At 32.9% G+C, this 18550-nt stretch overlaps 1 protein-coding gene and 1 pseudogene across 2 annotated transcripts; one reads left to right on the plus strand and one right to left on the minus strand.

The window, feature by feature from the left end:
- The window catches only part of LOC137237443 (glycerol kinase 3-like), a 277790-nt pseudogene that overhangs the window by 124347 nt on the left and 134893 nt on the right, over positions 1 to 18550 (plus strand).
- LOC137236604 (uncharacterized) lies at positions 10607 to 18141 on the minus strand. 2 transcript variants are annotated; one of them, XM_067759388.1, is made up of 4 exons: positions 17907 to 18141; positions 16467 to 16623; positions 16361 to 16400; positions 10607 to 16302 (listed from the first exon to the last, which is right to left on the minus strand). In XM_067759388.1, the coding sequence occupies exon 4, from the start codon at positions 16238 to 16240 to the stop codon at positions 15221 to 15223; it is 1020 nt and encodes a 339-aa protein (XP_067615489.1). In that variant the 5' UTR covers positions 16241 to 16302; positions 16361 to 16400; positions 16467 to 16623; positions 17907 to 18141; the 3' UTR covers positions 10607 to 15220. The 2 variants fall into 2 exon arrangements, with proteins under 2 accessions (XP_067615489.1, XP_067615488.1); XM_067759387.1 differs by having other exon boundaries at positions 16361 to 16623; positions 17907 to 18138.

The following is an 18550-nucleotide window of genomic DNA, read 5'->3' on the forward strand; positions in this document are numbered from 1 at the left end:
ATTTTGAAGAGAAACTTGCGCTCACGGCGCTCTTTAATACTTCATTCTTTTGACTATCGTGCCACAGAAATCTCGGCCATATCAACAGCCACTATTATTCCAATTTTGATGGTAATCTGTTATTTTAACAGTTTTCATTGGTTTTCTTAGTGTTATATTATTAATTGTAAGTTAACGCAGCAGAGCTAGGTCGCCACCATGGTGTGATGGTAGCGTGTTGCGCCTACCATACCTAAAGCCCTGGAAAAGCAATATCAAAATGTTTAGAAAGAAGTTTTTCAATTAGAAACAAAATTCTATATTAAATGTTGTTTTTAAACAGAGCTCTAGCTTGCATTTGATGAACGTTTTTGTTGTTGATTTGGCTGTTTAAACACTATACAGAAACAACAATTTGTGCAAAAATTTTATTCAACAGCTATTTGCGATAGATACAAATTGACAGAAATATCGGTTAAATTGACCGGTAATATGGGGGATTTTACCAGTTTTTTCTTTCAGCGTACAAATTTTTTAACTTGAGCAAATTATTGTTCAGCTCCATTCATGCAAAATATGAGTCCCGTCCTTACTGGTTTTAATTTTAAGCAATTTTATTTTTTAATTATTTAAATTTTTTAACAGTTGTTCAGTTTTGTTTTGTGAACTCAAATTATGAATTCAATTAAAATTTTTTTCGAATACTATCTTTTAAATGCCGTTCAATTGATACCTTACTATGCGCTATAGCGCGCTTTAAAAACCTTTAAAGCTTTGAAAAAATAAGTTAGTTTTTTTGTTTTGTTGATTGAATAAATAATAATTTTTAATTTCCAATTTTTGAATTGGAATATGAAAATTGCATACCCACAAAACACACGTTTACAATACTTCGTACATGGTAAGGTAACTGAACTTTTTTTTTTTAATATATGCTTTCTTATTTCTACAATTTTTGATTATTTCTGTAATTTAAAAAGTTGTTGTATAAACAATTTCAAAAAACATTTTTAATGTTATTGCATTTGTGTAATTTAAAAATTTGAGTATTTATTTAAGCATCACCTATTAACTTATACACTTTATATAAATATATATTTTGTATACTGTTTGATTTTCAATTTTTTTCTAGTTAATAGCTTTTTTTTATATTTATTTTGTTAACTTCAAAAATAAAAAACGTATATGTAGTATTTAAACCCAGTTACTACACAGTTAAACTTTTTTACAATATATTTTGTTAAATTTATTTCTTTTAAATTTAAGTTGACTGTTGTTTTTTTTTGTTTGAAACATGTATTTAAAATTTCGAAATATTTTCAGAAAATTTTGTTAAACACAATATTTGTACCACTGTACTACGTTAATAAAAAAATATATATATGTACTTTAGTTTTACAAATACCTAATAAAAAACCTAAATTTTTAGTTAAAATAAATTTTTGTTGACAATTTTACGAAAATATTTGTAAAAAATTTGCAATACAAGAGCAAATAACAAATTTTGTTTGCTTGCGAAGCCACCTACATATGTCATAGAAAAAAAAACTAAATATTGGGTTTTAACAAACAAAAATCTTAGCATACAATTAAGTGCTTAATCGAAAATTAAATTTTTGTAAAAAACATAAAAAATTCAAAAAAAAAAAGTTGGCAACGCAAGCAAGCAGTTATTCAATGATGTATGTATAAAAGAAACTGGTTTAAGCAAAAAATAAAAATAAAATAAAAAACAAAACAAAACGAAATGTAAAAAAAAGCATTAATAAAAATTAGCAATAGCAAATGTTTGAGCAAAACAAAGTGCAGTAAATATTGTATGTAAGCATTGTATAAATAATACTTAAAAAACATAAAATAGGGAAAAAATATGCAATTTAGTTAAAAATATTTACTAATTAAATATTATATATACATAATTAATTTAAAATGAAATGTAAATGCTAGCGGAATATTTAAATAATAAAAAACAAAATATTTAATGACGCAACATTAGTTTACAATAAAACATTTAATAATTTAATTAATGCAAGTATTTATGAAATATTAATTGAATTACATAAAAAAAAAAAACAAAAAAAAACAATGCATACGTAAATTAATATAATATATACAGACATACATAATACTAAAATTAATAAATACAATTAACAAAAAGAAAAAGAAAAATTAGCATTGATTTAGACTACATAAGTGCAACCGGTAAACAATTCATGTTCAGGAAATAAATAAAAAATAAAAACATTTTCATAGTTTGGTAATTTCAAATGCAGCATATTAAGTGACAGTTTACAACAGTTTTTAAGAAAAATACGAATTAAATGTAAAAAAATATTATAAAATAAAAACAAAATATTGAAAGCGTGTAACATATTTTTTTTCGAAAATGCAAATTAAGTGAATAAAATCTAACAATAACAAATAATGATGGCATTTAATTAATTAAATTAATTTACAAAATATACAACAACGTTTGTTCATTGCAACATTTTTAAACAAAACCAGTAATGAAATTTAATTTAAAAAAATTAAAAATACTTGGCAGACTAAATTCTGAAAATTAAAAAAACAAAAATATTATGAGCTCTTTTCTTGCTTTTTCTGCAGTGGTCAAACAACATTTGAAATCATTAAGGTGCTCTTTAGAACTTTAAAAACAAACAACAAATTGGTACCAAGGTAAAAAAAAGATGCATTTGCCTTGAAGTTTTCATTAAACATGTTTTATAAGAAGTTTTAATAAACGATTATATTTTTTATTTATTGGAAAAGTAATAAGAATTAAGCACATACTGGCAAACGTTATAGCTGATTAGGGCCTGCCAGAGGCACGCTCATCAGAATGCCCGTACTTGCAAGTAGCATCGAGCAAAAGTACCGTGCCGAAAGTGCCGATTCTTACTTATTTCGATGCTTTTTTTTGCAATACATAATTCAAAACAGGGATTGTCTGCTACACAAGTGGAAAAATCTGGGAATAACTATTAAAAGATGCGTGCGTATCAATAATCCGTAGGCGGAAAACAAAAATTTTACTCCTGTCAAGAGATATTTGTGAAAAACAGTGAAAAGTTGTTGTGTGGATATTGTATGTTTTTATTGCACACACATACCACAGCTTTACAAAAAACTCTTGCCGCGTTGTTTCTCTTTGATGGCAGCACCAAACTTATTTACATAGAATGCTTTGTTGCGTTGCTTCGCCTCACAGATGAGTTCAATACATGGCCGCACATATATCTTGCTACACACACTTTTTGAAATGTTAAGCGCGGCTACAGTTAAAATATTCTTAACTTTTGTTAATGCGTCAAAACGAAGCAACGCTGCAAGAGTTCCATGTCTGGCGTGACAAAAACTCGTTGGTCGATTCAAAGCTAAGCAAGCGGCAATGTATTTCGTTGTTGTCTTATGGCGCGGTCAAAGCCAAACAAAGCGTGCAAAACGTTTATGCAAATCTGCCTTGAGGTAGCAATGCCTAACTTTTTGCATCGCAACCAATCCACATACTGTGTGTAATAAGATATATGTATTTGCGGCTATACATTTCTCGATAAATCATCTATCGATACAACTAATTCTTTTCCGATACCTATTCAGTACTCGGTGCAAAAGTATCGACAATAAATTTTCCTCTTATCGGATCAAAAGCACCGATACCTACATGTGCTTACTAATATCGTTTCATCCCTAGTTGAGAGTTGAACTCGATATTGTCAACCTAACCTAGCCGTGGGTAATCCTGTTTTTTTAGCAGCTCAGGCCCTGGCGATCCCAAGCTCCTTATGTTTTTGCATTTACATGCAACATTATTTATCTGGCTTAGGATAATTGCGACCGGATGATGCCTAAAATCAAAATTCGTCAATAAATTTTTTTTATTTTCGATCATTTAAGAAAAAACTTCCATGAATTTGTTCAGCTGAAACTATGCAAGACAATCTAAAATACGTTTTCGAAAAAAATGTATATCATTTTTGTTTAGTTTTACAAAAATTTCGCATTTTTATTTACTATTTCCTGAATTTTTTTAAATATAGAATTCTCGTACACACCCTTCGGAAAAAAACTTTTCGAAAATCAATGCAAATTTTGAGAAACTAAATAGCATGCACTACAAAACAGTATACTCGAAAATTTCAGATAACTAAACACAAGTTCGAAATTATCTTAAATTTTCAAGTTTTCGTTTCGAAAATGTTTTTGCGATTGGTTTGCGTAGTTGCAGTTACAAAATTCATTGAAATTTTTTCTTAAATTATCGAAAATGAAAAAAGAATTTAATTGACTAAATTTGAAAAAATTACCATTGCTATTTTCGTGCTCGTAAACGTACAAAGATTTCTGATGAGTGCCTTTGGCGGGGTCGAATTAGCTAGGAAGTCAGCCAGTATGTGCTTAATTCTTTTTTTTTTTAGTTTTTCAAAAATACTAAATGATAAACAATTTTTACTACCTATCGACAGCTCACTAAAGCTAAATCGTTTGTGAAAAACAAATGGATGATTAAGTCAGAAACAAAAAAAAAAAAAAACCATGGATTTGGCTCATTGGCTGCCAGTTCGAACACGACCTATGTGGGAATGTGATTCACATTCTCACAATTTATTTCATAAACGCACTGTCTCCGCTCAAAATGTATTAAATTTACATGGATCATCTGTCCGGAGGAATTTCCAGGTTAGGTTAGATTAAAAGAGGGCGTGTGTGGGTATTACCCACTCGGAGAGATTTTTGTCCATTGTGAGTGCCCTCAGTAAGTGCAGGGTGGCGGCACATTCGTTTAACCCCATTACCTACTAGTGGTCCTCAACGAACCACTTGCTTTCCCTGATGAACCCAAGGAGAAGTGGGACGTCCACCCTCCCAACCTCTGTCAGGCTTTCGAAGAACCGTGAGCCCAGAAATATGAGCCTTCTTCTTTGAAGTGCCGGACATCGGCAGAGAAAGTGGTAGATCGACTCCTTTTTCTCATCCTGGAGCTTGTTGGTATTTATCACCGTCGGACAGAGGTGCGATAGCACAGTGACCTGTGATGACACCCATAAGTACCCTCATCGAAGATTTGTTCAGTTTGTGAGGGAAGCTGGTGTCTTTCCTATCCATTCACTCATTCCCTAACAGAAGGACTTCAAAACCCACTTTCACATATGTATATGTCCCACCTCTTTCTGACTTACAGCATTTGAGCTTGTTATACTGCCAGTCGACAGTTGTTGAGTTTTTGTCTTCCGAGAGAAAAATTAGAGGTGTGTGCTAAACTCATCATATAAAGGTAAGTGCATTGGAGCGGAGCACAGAAGAAACTGCGAACGATTTTAGTTTTAGACGGGTTCAGTATCTAGAGGCTATTTGTAATGCTTAACGGCATTGTTCAAACGGTAAATGTGGCAGGGTTAAATTGAATTGGATTTTGTCAAACCATAGAAAAACTGAGATACCTCCGGGTAAGTGTTTACTTCGTCTATAGAATTAATTTCGTATTATATTAAAGTAATATCGGGCAATTAATTATACAGAATAAAAAAACTCCATTATATATATACCAATAGCAATTAAACAGTAGACCTGTATCTGTGGTCGGTTTTTCCTCCATTTTTGTTGTGGCGTGAGTGCGGAAGAGTGTGTGTGATACATATGTATGTATGTATGTTCAAGTTGTTTTTGGAATATTGCCTCTGCATTACAACTGTCATAGACCACCCATGTATTTTTTTTTACCTTACTTTGTCCTCCGTATTTATACAACTACCGGATCTACATAGAAACGGAGTGTCGTCTGTACTTTTGACTCCCAGAGGATATTTTGTTTCGCAAAGAGTAGGGGAGTGCAAATTTGCGACTAATCAACGGATATGATATCTGGTATATCCCGATTTTCTTGCATGACACAACGTTCGGGCCTGCACAACATTCGGGCTAGTATTTGAAGGCTCTAGTTTACAAGCCAAAATGGATTCAAAAACGGTAAGGGGATGTCACTTCGGTAACATTCTTTAAAATCAGCGGTGACTGTTTATGCGGCTGAAACAACAACAATGACTGGCACTTAGAAAGTTTTATCACTTGCGTGATTTCTGAAAAGGGCTGTTTTTTTTTTTGCTTTTGGCAAAAATGTTCAACCGTCTGGCAGCATAAAATTCAATTTTGATAAATTTTTTTTTGTCAATCTTTGACGCTGAGGCCCCCAGGCGATTTTGGCCGTCGCGCTCCAATATGCGCCAATCATCCATGCTTCGCGCGAACTGGCGCCGTATTATGTAAATCGATTCGAAAGAAATTTTATTCGGATTTGAATAAAAAAATGTAGGTGATTTGACAGCTTTCGATTCGCATTTCCTTTCGAATGGAGCTACAGAATAAGGTCCCTAATGCGGTAGAGGAGCACTATAGCGTTACCATGCAATATTTTTGGGTATTGTTTCATTCATCCTAACCTAAGTTATTAAAAAACTTGAAGTATTGGCATTCTTACTCAGCGTGTATAAGATTAACATATAACATACATACATATGTATTTCGCGAATTAGGTATCAAAAAATAATAAAAATAAAGTTTCAAGCGTAAATCGATAAAAACCTTAATATACTTAAAAAGATATTTTCCACATAAAAATATTACGAAAAAAATGTAATAAAATCAATTAAATAAAATAAAATATGAAGAATCTCAATATAGAAGCACATCTACCTAAAAAAAATTTACTTTTAAAAATTAAAAAAAAAAAAAAAATAAATAAAAGAAAATTGTTAAGCAAAAATTTTACCGAAAACTAATGCAAACAAGAACACCAATTCGAAATGCAGTTAATATATAAAATTCTTACGCAAAATTTATAAAAATATGCAACTTAGATTTAAATGCCAACTCAGCGGGAATTAAAAACAAAAACTGCGTAAGCAAACAGAAAATAAGACTTTTTTATTTTCCTCTCTCGTTTTGTATTTTAAAACCTTTTTCTAATGCCAATATCAAACGTAAGTAAGAAAGTTTAATTCAGGAAAGCCAAAAGCAACAACAATAAATTAAAACATGAAAATTAAAATTGTAATTTTATATGTAAAAATATACACATAGTTAAACACAAAATGTAAAATTGAAAAATATAATAATTTATAATATTAGTGTATTATATTAAAATAAAATTATTTGTAAGTAAATATTAGCGAAAAGTAGCACCGATTTTAGTTAATTATAAAAAATTAACGACACATTATTGTATAATAATCTTATATATATATATGAATGTAATATATATACATATACATATATACCTAATAAAATGTAATGAGAATAAAATATATTTTGGACGCGTTTCAAAATCTTTTATTTTTGAAAATGTTAAAGGTAGGTTCCCACTAAGTCCCCAAGTTTTGTCTACATATTTTAATGAAAACTATTTAAAAAACTTACCTCCACCACATTAATCGCCCTTCGAGGCAGACCATTGTAAACCTTAACAAGCAGCGCAACTCACAGCTGATCGCTTAAAATTAGCACACACACACGCAAACATCACTAATGGCCCATATTACGAAAATCTTTTAGAAAATTCAAGTTAAATATATAAACATACATAAACCTTGCCAATTTTAGAATATATAGCATTTAGACTTGATTTACAGTAATTAAGAGAAAATTTTTGCTTATATTTAATTATTTAGCTATTTTTTTAATTTTATCTGCAATATTGATACAAAGGTTGAAGGTATACTGCTGTTCTTCATTCCACTCCATTCCAGTTTTACTGCCTTCCATTCAATTCGCTACATAACCTCAATTTAAGCTGCCAAACTATATAGCAGACAATGAAGCAGAAGTTGTGATATAGACTAATTCATATTCAGTAAAAATAAAAAATTTCACATTTGTTATGAAAAAAAATCTAAAACACCCTTCAGAAATAAATTGTAAAAAATCAATGCGAATTTTGAGAGATTTCATTTGGCAGTTGGCCCAACTATTGGTTCATAAAACAAAACGAAATTTGGGAAATTGCTGATAATTATTGACCTTCTGCTAGCGTTCGATTCGCTGAACTGTCGAATAAATAATTCCAATATTCAGTATAGCCAAATGTTCTTTATTTTATTTACAACTCTAGTGTAGTAGTAGTACTTCACAAATTAATTGCTCGCGTGCACTGATGACCTGATACGAACATTCTCTCTCAATTCGTTTCCAGGAATGGGGCTTGAAATCAGCTGACAGTTCATTCAATTGTAAACAAAAAAGAGTTATTTGTAATCCTGAAAAAAATTCGAGTTTTTTGATATCCCATTTGACAATCTTGAGTAAATTTTCGGTGAAAATCATAAATTAAACCTTTACCATGTAAAATACCCCAAAGTTATTCTGAAATGCCCAAATTTGGTTTTGAGCATGATGGCATCTATGGCCAATGTTATAAAAAATGCACATTTTCACGCGCTCTCAGAGAGTGAGAAGTTTCATATCAGGTCATCAGTGCTCGCGTGCTTCACTCAAAGCGTGTTAAGATCAAACTGATCCATTATTCCTCAGCTTACGCTGATTTTATACTCTGTTGTCTCGTTCGCATATTTCTCCTCAGGTCTAGACTTTTCGCGAACACCTACTTATTTATTTCTCCTATAAGAATCTGGTATTTAGTTGTATTCTAGGTATATGCGTGTGTATGTGTGAGTAATAACTTCCCCTGCAAAGAATCGTGCTATTAATCTCTAAAGAGATTGGTCTCCGATTGGTCTCTTTTCTCTATATTTGGGCATAATTGATCCCCTTTAGTCCCTTTCGGGTGCAGTTGGGATTAGTCAGTTTGAAATCTTTTTAGCTCATTTTAAGAAATATTAAAAAAAAACGGCAACGAAATGAGAAAAAACGAATTACTTAAGAAAAATGCGGAGTCCTATACCGAACCCAAATTATTAGGACTTACGACTATGCCAGAGTTGGGGTTACATTTTAGGAGAATATTTTTTATTCCTATTTGAAAAGCGAGCGAACAACTTACATCTAATAGACTGGTCCCTTGTCTCTTCATAGGACATGCTGAAACAAGAAGGAACAGTTCAACTCATACAAAGAGATCAACACTGGATTATTCACATACTCCTTTTCGACTCATCGCGGATTCATCCTATACTAATCGCATATTTTGCATGGTCGCTCTTAACTGCTGCCTACATATATGTATGTATGTGAAATATTCTTTTTGCTGTTACCCTGCAAAAATCGTTGGATCATGTGGTCCACTGGAGTACTTACCATTATACTCCACTGTAATGCAGCAATGGACCAACTCACGTTTCTACACGAACATATTGTAAGCCGAAAATTGCTCGTTTTTAACGATTGTAATCACTAAACGATGTTTATTGGACTGTGGGTACTCCATGGATTACTCTGATGTAATGCGGAGCTGGAGTATATGGTCCGGTCCTAGGACATCGCAATGTTAATTGGACCATATTTTTTGTATGAATTGTGGTTAATTTTGGGCACTCGCTTGGTCCATAGCGAGTACTCCATACATGCATGCACGGAGTACTCGCGATTTTTGTAGGGTAGCTTCGCTGTTGATATGTATCTGTGGCTGTGTGTGTGCATATGTATAATATTACGAAATTGGATGAAGCCCAAACAAATAATTCCATCGACGGGTGGCACAACGCCATTCGAAAGGAGTTTGGGACACACCCTAACATATTTAATTGCATAAATAAAATAAAGAATGAACTGGCAATAACAGAAACAAAACTGCAGCAATTTTCAGCTGGAAGCGAGCCACATCGAAAACGCAAGAAAAAATATAAAGATTTCGACTAGCGTTTTGTTTATTTGATAAAGATAAACGCGAAAACGATTTATTAAATTACATGCTCGCCATTGCACACAATTTAAAGCTCTAGATTGTATTACTTTTTCTTTATACATAATTCTGTGGCGAATATAATCATCACTCTGTAAATAATCATAACAACAAAAACAGCAAGCAACCACACTTATATACATGTACACATTAAAGCAAGCAGCCACACTTATGTACAGGGCAACGAAGGATATTCCATACACATAACCAGCAGCTTGAAGCAGAGATTATTTCACATATATATATGTAGCCGGCAGCAGAAGTTGTTACTCACACATACACACGCATATGGCTAGAAGAAAAACATAAACTACAGATATACATGTATATAGCTAAATAACCAAGCATGAGATACAACTGTTATAGAAATATGCGAACGAGGCAACAGAGAGTATAAAAGCAGCGCAAGTTGAGAAATAATAAACAGTTTGATTTAGACATGCTATTATTGAAGTATAATTTTATGTATATTGAGTATTGGAGTTATTTATTCGACAGTTCAGAGCGTTAGTGGAAGGTGCAAATTAAGCAGAATTTCCCAAAATTCATTACAATACCTTCCAAATAAATTAAATTTTCTGAGTTTTGAGAAAAATTAAATGTTCCTTCTGCCGTCTGATTACTTTCTGAATTTTGTCTTCCGAAAAAAGGTTTTCTGACAAACCGTATTTCTGGATGTTTTCTTCTGAATTCATGGGGGGCACCGGATAGTAATATATAATATACATATATATAATTATAATAATATCTCCACCCACTTTAAGGTAAACACAAATATTTTATTTTTAAATTTTTTTATTTATGTATGTATATCTTTTCGATTTTCTATTTTTTAGTTTCAGTAATCCATTTTTTATCAAAAAATTTATGTTTCTATTTACGTATGTGTGTATGTGTGTATATTTTTGTATTACAAATAATTTGTTACACACTATTTATGTATGTATGTACTTATTTATTTATGTATGTATATATGGTATAATTTATCGGCTTTTTTTTCATTCCATTTAAATTAATTAACAAAATTGAGGAAGGGAATTTTTATTTGCTATTGTATTAATTGTACATTAGACTGGGTCAATTTATTAACCGATATCGCGCCATCGATTTCTCGATAGGATTTGGGCTCAGGAAAAAGTTCCACTACGCATATCCAAATAAATAATTTTCGAGCCTGCAAAATTTAATTTTTGTTTGACTTTTTTTCGACTTTGATTTTTTCATGACCTACTAAAAAAATTTTCATTTGATTGTAAAATTTTCATGTATACCCTGTCCGACCCATAAATGTCCGCTAAAAATGTTGTCGATAACAGTTTTTTGAAAAAAAAAATTTTTTTTTTAAATTAAGGTCATGAAAAAACCTTAAAAATCACAGCAAAAAAATAAAATTTCGCAGGCTCGAAAATTATTTGTTTTTGGTATGCGTATGGAACTTTTTCCTGAGCCCAAATCCTATCGAAAAATCGATGGCGCGAGATCGGTTAAATTTCGTCCATACAAATCAACCCACCCTATTGTACATAATTGATTATTGCATACATATATGTACACATGTTTGTATGTATGTGTTTACACTTAATTTAATTATTTCCATTTAAATGTTTTGTCGTTAATAAACGTGATTGAACTTAATAACGCAAATGTGTTTAAACTATGTCGACTTTTTGTTTGTAATTTTTATTCTAAAACTTACCCGCAAGTACCAAATTTCTTATTGACATTGAAAAACTGAATTTTGTGTTCTTTTTATAGTTTTAAATGAATTGATGGAAGTAAATATCGGACTTATCAAGAATACAAAAAGCGCAATAAAAAGTGAACAGCCCATTTAAAACCGCTATGAATGCTAAGCTAGTGCAAAGTTTACAAAAACGAGGGCACGTATTACGTGTTACGATCAGTGACTGAAAACCATTTTCACTCAAGCGATAACTATGCAACTGTCAAACTTTTTCTAAAAATTATAAGTTATGGATCTAACGGGTTCTTTTTGTCGCTAGTTCAAATGTGTCATAAATTCGATCCACCATTTCAGAGCTATTGTGATTTAAAAAATGAGTTTCGATCACGGATCGTAGCACGTAATACAGGCCCAGTTTTTGCAATATCTCGCCTTAGATACGTTTTTCATCCATTGAGCTTAGTATCCACATCAAGAGAAAAGTCAATCACCAAACCAAAAGGTAAGGATCCGTAAGTGGGCGATTGTGGTAAATAAAGTCATCACAACCTCGTTGTAATTTTTTTCACGAAGGTCGCGTTAGTTACAGTAATAGACCAAGCAACTGCCGTAAAATTGTAAGTATGGAACTTCTACCAAGTGAGGATTTACAGGCCAACCTAATAAAAACTCACTGCGGTAGTTTTCTGTCAAAAATGTCTCATGCACATATAAATTGTTTAAGAGTAACCGAAATTGAATTTACTGCGTAAAAACCAGAGAACATATACATAACAATAGAGAACCGCCAACAGAACGAATAGTGAGAAGCAATAAACCATCAAATCGTGGGTAGGTAATTCACCATTGGGGAAATGTGGCATAAAATTCGTTAATTCCAACGCTAGAAAAATTTTATTTTGATATAGTAACCACAATTAAACTATTTTTTACGTTTTCAATCACTTTTGTGAAACTTAAACGAAAACAGCGCGTTTTTTGCTAATATTCAGCAAGGTACCTAATGTGGTGCATTACCTGCCGCCAGTTTGACAATTTTTATTGCTGTCCGTCGTTGGTCCGCAAAATAGTTTACGCCTCTGGTAAAAACCTACATAATTCGATTTCTTATTTTTGTTCTGCGTGACAGTTCGGTTTGACGTTTGCACACATGTTTTACATTGTCGCAACGCACCTGTTAGGGAAAAAAGTAGGGCTCTTGGTATTCGGTTAGTCGATTAACCGAATTATTCGAATATGTCATTAGTCGACTACTAAAAGTCGACTACCAGTATTCGAGTAGTCAAAACATTTAGACTATTCGGTTAACCGCCCATTTACGGTTAGTCGATTAACCGCACACTAGGTGTTAGTCGGTTAATGTATATTTCGGTTACAAAGGCATCACGTATAAGTAGTATCTGTGATATTTGCCAATTCATTTGATTGGTTTCTTTTAAATATTCAATAAAATATATCAGGAGCTCAGAATTTTCGTGTAAGTAATTATGAACGAAATTCAATGAAAATTTTCTTTACAGCTTTGTGCAATAAAGTAGGACCCCAAATTAAAACTTATTAAATTTCGCCCATTTGATCAAAATTCGATTTATTGCAATTCCTTATGTTACTGAGCAGTTAAACACTAGTCCATTTCTCTGGTCGAGTCTCTGACGTTCAGCCACCAATTGCCTTATAATTTTGGTTGAACGTCAAAATCGAATGACTCTTGCAAAAGAAACTTTAGAAATAATTTTATTTACCTGTATGGTGATAGTTTAAAAACAAGTATGAAAATAAAATGGATAAGATATCATTGCCCTGCAACAATACTTCAAAAGGGAAATCTTCGTATAACTTTTGCAAAAATTTCTCTTTTCATTTCTCGTACTGTTTCTAATTTGTTTGAATATCTAGGAATCCAGTTTAGGGAAGAGGCAAAATATACATATGCATTAGAATTTTATTAGGCTTTGCTGGTCTAGTGTAGTTAGTCCAAGTAAAAACTCGTACTTTTTCTCCAATATCACCCTACGTTTCGCCAAGCTCCTTGGCATCCTCAGGGGTATAATCTTTATTTTAAACAAAAATAACAAAAAACCAAACAAAAACAAACAGAAAATCAATTTTTGAAAACACATAAATCACTATAAAAACATTGGTGACAAACTTACATAAAAAGTATTAAATTAACGTGTAAACATCACACAACATAAAACAACAAACACTTAAAACTAAAATCATCCATCAGTACCATGGTCATTGGGTACTTTTGTCATACTAAAATGTCATAAACAAGCCAAATAGCTAGCAGCAATAAACTTGGTGTCTTCTTTTCTGTTCATCGTTCTCTCCCTTCTTTGTAATATGTGTAAGCTTTCCAACGTGTATCTCGTCTTTTCTCTCTTCTCCACGTCTATTATTGTTGCATTTTTTAGATCAGGTGTATGTCCGTGTGTTATTGCGTGTTGAGCAAGTGCAGTGCTGTTCTTCTTCTTTCTTATATCGGCGTCGTGCTCTGCCAGTCGGGTTCCTAGTGCCCGTTTCGTTGTTCCAACGTAGATTTTGTTGCAGTTTTCGTTGTCTCCACCTTTGCATGGAATTTGGTAAACCACGTTGTTTTGTTGGTGTGGTTCTATACGGCTTTTTGTACGTGTAAAAATGGTAGAGAGTGTGCAGTTCGATTTGTATGCGAGAGATATGTTCGGTGTTTGTTTTTTCATGTCTTGATTGAAGTTTTCCGTAAGCTTCGAAATGTATGTGACACTGTGGTATTGATTTGTCTCCCTTGTGTTGTTAGTTGATGTTATTTCTTGCGCTTTGTTTACTTCTAATAATTTGTGTTGTATTAGGGATGTAATTAAGTGGCTCGGGTAATTATTGTTTATTAGTATGCTGTATATTTTTGTTTTATTTTTTCCCCAGAGCTGTTTGTGGCTTAACGTAAATATTTTGTGTATGAGGCTTTTTGCTGTATTTACTTTGTATTTTGTGGGCTGCGAGGATAGAAAGTTTATTATTCTGCCGGAGGATATGGATTTAGAATACCAGTCCAGCACTATTTCGTTGTTTTTCCTGTGAATAAGGACATCCAAAAACGGGATCATCAAATTCTCTTCTTTCTGCATCGTAAATTTCAGTTTGATGTGGTATCTGTTCAATGTGTTTAGAATTATGTCTAAGTCGTTTCGTTTGACGATCGCAAAAACATCGTCCACGTACTTTACTATAAACTTCAGTTGTATGTTGTGGGTTTGCTTCAGTTCGGAGATGGTGTTGTCCAGCAAATCGTCCATTATAATGTCTGCTATGGTCGGGGAGAGTGGGTTTCCCATTGGCATTCCGAAACTTTGTGTGAAAATTTGGTCATCCTACATGAAGTAGTTGTTGTCGTTCAGGCAGAAGTTTAAAATTTTAAGGAACTTGTTTTTTGGTATCATTGAGTGTATTTTGCTGAATTTGGTCATTATTGTTTTGATGGCTAAGTATATTGGTATGTTGGTGAACAACGATACCACATCGAATGAGACCAGTATATCTTCTTCTGATAGTTTCATGTTATCCAGTCTTTCTTTGAGTCTGTAGGAGTTCTTTATGTTGTATTCGTCTGACGTTAAGTTAGTATCTTCCCAATGTATTTTGATAGACCATAACATGGAACGCCGACAGATGACGCAATGTGACGTAAGGGAATATCCGTTTTGTGGATCTTAGGCAGACCGTAGAGTCTAGGTGCTGTGGCCGCGGTGCAAGTTAGTTGCCTTTTTTCTTTGAAATCTATTATTTTGTTTTTTGTAAAGTTCGTCGACTAGGTTGTTGTTTTGTTTTTGTAGTGCGTTTGTGGGGTCAGTCCTCGCTTTTTTATACGTATTTTTGTCTTCAAGTAGCCTGTTCATTTTTTCGTTGTAGTAAGTTCTATACATTGCCACTGTCTTGTTCCCTTTGTCTGAGTCCGTCACAATTATGTCTTTGTGCTTCTTTAAAAATTCTGTAGTTTTTCTGTATGCTTCTAAGATGAATTTGTCCGTTGGGTTATGCTTGGTATGTCGTTTGAATTGCATTATTCTGCTGCTGAGTTTGGTTCTCTCAATTTCTCTTTCTCTTTCATCTTCTATTTGTTGTATAACCTGTTCCATCTCAGCTATTGTCTTAAGAGGTTTGAAGCTGGAATTTGTTGTGGGTAAGGTAAATTTTTTACCAAGGGAGAGTAGCCATTTTACTTCCTCGGGAAAATGAATTTCAGTTTTGTTTACAAACCAGTCATTGTTCACTCTTATGCCCAGTTTTTTTAGATGTGTTTGTGTTAGTCTTTCCAGCTTTGTTGATTGTGTTGTTTGTCTCTCGATAGCAACCCGTTGGTTCAGTAGTGTTTGATTTTGTATGACGGAGTTGTAATCAAATTCACTCAGAATGCGTTTCAGTCGTTGCTCTGCATGCAAAACTTGGTCTTTTGTCGTTTTTATGTCGATGTTTGTTTGTGTAATCTCTATGTTCATTAATTTCTTAAGGAATAGCCGCTTTTCTTTTTCTAGGAGCCCGTTTATATTGTTTGAATTTGTTTTTATGGTTATTTTCTTTGTAGAGTTTGTCAAGTGGTCGGGTAATATGTCATATTTCCTACATTCTAATAGGAAATTGAGTTGCGATGTTTGTTGGGTTAGTTTTTGTTTTTGTTTGCTGTGATGATTTAGCATTGTACAAATCTCTTCTCCATATTTGTACTTCATGTGTTTGTAGAAGTTCTTCATGGTTTTGTTATTCCTTTTGTTGTTGTAATGGAATAATAGATGTAAGCTTTTTATCGGCAGGCCTTCCGAAAAGGTTAAATTTATTAATAATTTGCTGACCAGTATGCATGTATATCCTACCTTCTTAATTTCATTTTCGTACAAAGCAGCATTCTTCTCCCTGTATTATCGTCATACACGTTTCAATTATAATTTGAAGAGCTGGTAATATTGTAAACGAACTCACATACAATTACAAACGCTGCTTTTCTTACTCTAGATCCTAAGGATTGCCTCGCGACATATGGTATATTAGTACAGATTTTATTCCTTTAATTATTTTATAATAATCTTTTAAAACGTTATCTGTAGCAGCAGGAGCAAGGGGATATAAAACTAAACCGCTGTAAAATAATCAACATACAAAAACAGAAACAAGTTGAACGTACATAGGGTCAAAGCATATATTGTTTTTTCGCACAATGCTGTAGAATTCAAATGACACGAAAAAAAGCCTTGTATTCAGGAAAATATATTAGGAGCACAGAAATAAAATGTAGGTAATTCTGTATATAAAAATATGAAATCAAATTTCAAATGTCTGACAAATATTGGTTTGTATGTGCATACATATATACGGGCGTTTTATGAATGGGGGAGGAGGGTTGTGGCAGCTGGTGGCCCTTTCTGAATAGTGCAACGATAGGTATATCTTAAAAACTTGCGCCTCATTTAAAGTTTATTAATCTATGCATAAATTTCCTTACATATAAAATCTAATTCAATTAATAAAACATATATATTTATATAAGTTCATTCTCCTTTATATAACCTCTGTTTTGATACAAGAAAGTAAGAAGATTTATATTTCTTGGTAACAAACAACTTCTACGTTGTGAGACAATGTTCCCAGCAATGGAAAACTTTCGCTCGGACTCAGCCGAAGTGGCTGGTATACACAGGTAGCGCTTAGCAATGTTGAAAATATCGAGATAAATTTCGCTATGGGATTTCCACCACAATATGGGATCGATGTTGTGACCAACTTGTGGTTCTGCAATGTATAAATCCATTTGCGATTTTCAGGTCTATTCAGTTTATTTCAGACTCAAATAGGAAGTCAAGATCAGTATTTTTTTCTGTGGCCACCGTGTCATCCACAGAAGTTCCATCTTTTAAATTACTTCTAACAAAATCATGGACTTTCATTTTTGTTTCTGTGTTTTCATATTGCAAACTTTTGTATCTTGGATCTAAAAAAATGGATACAATAGCAACTGAAATGTTACTGCTAACATTGTCCATATCAAATCGTTTCAAAAGAGATTTCTTAGCACTTTCTTTAAATACATTTTCGTTTGTGTGTTCATTAAGTGCAGGACACATATGATTTTCAATTAGGCGATTTATTAACGGACGGACCAAAACAATGTTACCGACTTTGCACTGCACAATACAGTTGTGGCCTTTTAGAAAGGCAGCAAGAGCTTCACTACTGTTGCCATCCCACTCCATTCAGTTTCGCTTAACTCGAACTTAAGCTCGTCGCACGGTTTTGTGATGGTTCTGTTAAAACTAAACATATAGCATTTCGGTTCAAAAGCAAACTTTCACGCATATGAAGCTTAGAATTCCAACGAATTTCACATGACTGAACTAAGCAATTTTCCTTAATGCAAAGTTGTACTTGGCGTGTTGAAAGCGTAGACTTGGCTACATTTGATCGATGGAAGAATGATGCTATATTTTTTCCTTTTGCGCATAAGTTGGCATAATCCGAAACAGATCCAAGTGCATCTTTGACCACAAGCTGCAAAATATGAGCACTACACTTAACACTATCTGGTATATTTAAAAGTTTTTTTGCAGTCGCATTCATCACGCTTGCACTATCATGAGTTATCGCTTGTATTTTTCTATATATATTCCAGTCCTCTTATCAGGTCTCGACAGTTGCAGCAATATTTTCAGCATTTGGCCTTCCTGAATAGAAACTCAGATTAAACAAGTAAGGATGGCTAAGTTCGGCCGAAGCCGAACATTATATACCTAGCTTTATAGTATCATATAAATATTAGGAATACATTAAAGGATAAATATTGAGAAATGTAGCACTTCCTCGAGTCAATGCGGAAAAAAAGGATTTACATAAACCCTTTGGTATCAAAGCGACAAAGCATTCCATTGTTACTTAAGGTGGATTCACATCAACGTTTAAGATAACACGCTATCAGTTGCGAAGTGCAGTATAATTGTTAACTACTCTCAAAATAGTCTAATAAAGACAATTGTGCAATACGGAATATTGGAGTGCTTTATTCAACAGTTTAG

The sequence above is a fragment of the Eurosta solidaginis genome, chromosome 1, assembly GCF_040869045.1.
Source record: "Eurosta solidaginis isolate ZX-2024a chromosome 1, ASM4086904v1, whole genome shotgun sequence".
Lineage (NCBI taxonomy): Eukaryota > Metazoa > Arthropoda > Insecta > Diptera > Tephritidae > Eurosta > Eurosta solidaginis.